The sequence below is a fragment of the Neomonachus schauinslandi genome, chromosome 11 (genome assembly GCF_002201575.2).
Source record: "Neomonachus schauinslandi chromosome 11, ASM220157v2, whole genome shotgun sequence".
In the NCBI taxonomy this organism is placed as follows: Eukaryota; Metazoa; Chordata; class Mammalia; order Carnivora; family Phocidae; genus Neomonachus; species Neomonachus schauinslandi.
Window position 1 is genome coordinate 13,477,991 of NC_058413.1, and position 4,096 is coordinate 13,482,086.

At 33.9% G+C, this 4,096-nt stretch overlaps 1 protein-coding gene and 1 pseudogene across 1 annotated transcript; both read right to left on the minus strand.

Moving 5' to 3' along the window:
* LOC110575801 (olfactory receptor 1052-like) lies at positions 1 to 939 on the minus strand. Its single transcript, XM_021684834.1, has one exon. The coding sequence runs from the start codon at positions 937 to 939 to the stop codon at positions 1 to 3; it is 939 nt and encodes a 312-aa protein (XP_021540509.1).
* A 1,297-nt stretch (positions 940 to 2,236) lies between these two features.
* Positions 2,237 to 2,395, minus strand: LOC123326375 (annotated as a pseudogene).
* Positions 2,396 to 4,096: the final 1,701 nt, after the last annotated feature.

A 4,096-nucleotide genomic window follows, 5' to 3' on the forward strand; every position in this document is an offset into this window, starting at 1 on the left:
TTAACAAGGAAAATATTTCATTTCTATAGCTCTTTTCACAGCATCTTTCACCTCCTTGTTCCTCAGGCTGTAAATCATTGGATTTAACATAGGAATCACCAGGGTATAGAACACAGATACCACCTTTTCTTGTTCTAAGGAATATTGGGAGCTTGGCTGGATGTAACTAAAGCTTACAGAACCGTAGAATAAAGTCACAGCCATTAAATGTGAAGCACAGGTGGAGAAGGCTTTGTGTCTACCCGCTGCTGAGCGGATCCTCAGGATAGCAGCCACAATGAAGACATAGGAGATCATCACAATCAAGAAAGTGATCATAGCAATAATTCCAGAGAAGATTAAAAGCAACAGTTCATTCATGGATGTGTCAGAACATGACAACTTCAATAGTGGGGGAAGGTCACAGAAGAAGTGACTGATGATATTCGGCCCACAGAAAGACAATTTCACCAAGCCAATCGTGTGTGTCAGTGAGTTGATGAAGCCTCCTACACACGACCCAGTGATCAGGACCATGCAAACTATTTTAGTCATAGCCACTGTGTAAAGTAAAGAGTTCATGATGGCCACGTAGCGGTCATAAGCCATTGTCGCCAGCAAGAAGCCCTCAGTGGTAAGGAGTGACACAAATAAAAAATATTGCACGATGCACGCAGAGAATGAGATTGTCTCCCGTTCAACAAAGGAGTTCAGCAGCATTTTTGGTGCAAAGACTGATGAATAGCAGGCATCAACAAATGAGAGCCAGCTAAGGAAATGATACATGGGTGTTTGGAGTTTGGGAGTTATTTGGATTAGAAAAAGCATTCCTAGATTCCCTACCAAAGAAATGGTATAGATCAGCAGGAATAAAACAAAGAGGACCACTTTCAGTTCGGCATGATCTGTCAGTCCCAAAAGGATAAATTCTGTAACCAATGTCAAATTAACAGCAGCCATGTGTGTGTGTGTGTTTCTTGGTACCTGTTAATGATAAGAAAATCGAAATTGAGAATAATCATGCCACACTATCAAGACTACTTGGAATCCCTAACTAGCTGTGCAACTTGAGCTGTTGACTTTTCTTTTCTGGTTGTTTTACCTATAAAATTAGAAATTTTTAACTAGAAAGTCTCTAGTCTTTTCAAGTACTGTTTATTAGTTTATTCCAAAAGGAAATTCCACGAGTAAGAAAATAAAACATTAGGGTCTTAGCTTCAAAGTGTGTTTAAATGCTTCTCTTTTTATGTGAGAGGTAAGAAAAAGCTAAAGTGAATTTCATTCTAAAATGTATGCAATGCAAAGTCTAGTTTATAAAGCATAATAATCAAGGTTGGAAATTTAATCTGTGTTCTCATTGAAGTTCTTTTAAACTTCTCACTTTGGATTTAATGGTAACTAATGTCAAATACATCCAAATATAAGAATTAACTGTACTATGGCATTTGAACTGAGAAATTCCATGTATGCCTTCACGTTTAGTTCGTATTCTATGATTTTTTTTTTTAAGTTGGACGAGGTGAAAGACAAAGCCCTAACATCCAAAAACTTTGTGGTCATCCTTAGAAAATAGCCAGAGGCATTGGTTTCTGAGAAAAATGCCCACTGGGAATGAGAGGAGAGGGTACTCTGAGCTGGAATGTGAAACATGATGAATAGCAACTTATAATTGGCTTTTGATATCCAATAGAAATATCTTACTCAGGAGACTCAGGAAACAGAGTTTTTATACTTTTTCTGATAAAGAACAATGTAAACCTGTAAAATAAAGCAAACCTATAAGCATATAGATACTTTTTCACAATATTTTTTTGGATGTTGCAATACATGCTAAAATATGCAATGTCTTTTCCACTTAATGCACAATGGTTGATTATTACATTTTGTCTGAAAAAATATAACTATCTTTTTACACTATGTAGCAAATAAAAATAAATATTTTAAACAGTTCACGATGCTATAGTTTTACCTCTTTAGAATAAAGGGAGGTGTTTTTGATGGCTTCATTATCTTTTCACTTGGGAGACACTATTTCTTTAGTACAGTAGGTAAAACAGAAAAAAACATTACAAAGTTATTGAAATAGTAAGAAATGAGGTAACTGTGTTAGATGTAAAATATCTACACTGATAGGTGAATAATCCCTATGGGAATATGTAATTATGACAGACTGCAATTCATCCTTTAGGGAAAAATATTCCACACTGATTAAAACACCGGTTTTTCATTGTTTCACTAGATGTTGCCTACCAATTTTGACGTTAATGTAGAAAAAGAAATTGAAGCGTAGGATAAGGGGTGAGAATAAATGGCCAAATTATAAATTCCTCTTACTCTGTGTTTATAAGAATAAAATTAGCAATAATCGCGCCTCGGATAAACCTCATTGGCTACAATACTGCCACCATGCAAAGCTGTAAGAATAAAATTAAAACATAATGTTTGTGTCTTCTTCATCTTGTTTTTTGTACTTTTAACTGATTTTCAAAATGTATTTATATAAGAGAGTCAAATAAGTGAGTTTCACTTACCAGTGGAAGAAAAAAATATTCAATACTTTAGCTTATTTAGGAACCGTATAACTGCTCATTCCAATGGATTATTTCTCTATATTCCCCCCCAAACAATCAATCAATCACACAGAAAAGTTGCATTTGTCTAACACAGTGATATAAAAATTGGGTAAATGATAGTAGTTACAGTAGTAAGATTGAAATTCAAACTTCTTCTTCAATATATGATAACCATAAGCAGAGCCTCCATGGTAGGAAAGCAAGAGCAAGATGGTCAAAAAATTTAGTTTTATATTCACTATAGTACAAAAGGAATAGAGTCTCCAGAGTTAATCTTCTGATCAGAAGGATATAATAAATACATGATTAAAATTTCCTGCATGTTTCTTGAGGGACTTGGGAAACTCTCAAGACCTTAATGGCTCCCTGAAAGCATTCAATTTCCTGAATGTTAGAATGAATAGAAGGAAATGAAGGGCAAGTAAGTATAGGGGAAAAACCCAGAATATATAAATTCCGAAAAACAGTGGAATAGAATAGATGGTGATCCCTGCTCGGTACTTTAGCAAGAGAAGCTTTTCAGAAGAATCCTTTAGTTGGGACTACTTGTCAGAAAACACACATGGTGATGAGCACTGGGTGTTATAAGCAACTAATGAAATCATTGAACACTACATCAGAAACTAATGATGTATTATATGTTGGCTAATTGAACATAATAAAAAAATAAAAAAATTTAAGCTCTAAAAAAAAGAAAGAAAACACACATATACACATACACATACACACACACAAAGTGCAGTTAAAACCCAAACATCAGTGGGCTTTAAACTAGTAGAAATAACACCTGATTTAAAAATAAAAAAATTGTCTCCTTTGTTTTCTTGGACTGTGAGGATAGAATCAAAGAAAATTAAAACTACTAAAAAAGCTTCCTTGAAATGAACCCAACTACCTCTACCTTGAATGTTTTTTCCTCCATTTTAGTATGTGTCTGCTGATAGACAACTTTGGGCATTTTGCCTTCATCTTAAAATGAATAATGAGGAATTCTGGTAGCAATATTTCACTCTGTTTCCTCATAGTGTGAAAGTGTAAATTTGATTTATTTAATTGTAAATTGTCATTTAGTTACAATTCTGTAAATAAGAATTGTCCTTTATTGTTTATTCTAAAAGCAGTTAAATTTCCCTTCCTAAATGTACATTTCCTAAATTCCTTAATTGAAAGCTAATAGAGCAGGTGGTAGGAGTGGGGATTAGGTGATATTCTAAAGTTGAATTAGGCCAGAAGATGTTTCATTATTTTAGAAGGCCTAGAAGATTCTAAGTACCTGATGCATTCTGTTTTTTTTTTAAGTATATAATTTATTACCAATCCATATATGAAGAATTATTTGAGAAATATATATCAGAAATATAAAAAGATTAAGCTTCTTTGACCAATATCCTCTTTTCTCCTGGGAAATTGTAAATCAAGCACAAAAATTATTGGAAAAAACATAAATATCTGTATTTGCAGGGGATAAGGGAGATAATAAAATAGAGTAAGCATTGCTAAGAGGATTATTTTAAATGGAGCGGGCAGGACATTGAAGAGATGGG

Excerpts from the sequence above, each read along its gene's own strand:
- LOC110575801 (XM_021684834.1), bottom strand. The coding sequence starts at position 939 with ATGGCTGCTGTTAATTTGACATTGGTTACAGAATTTATCCTTTTGGGA.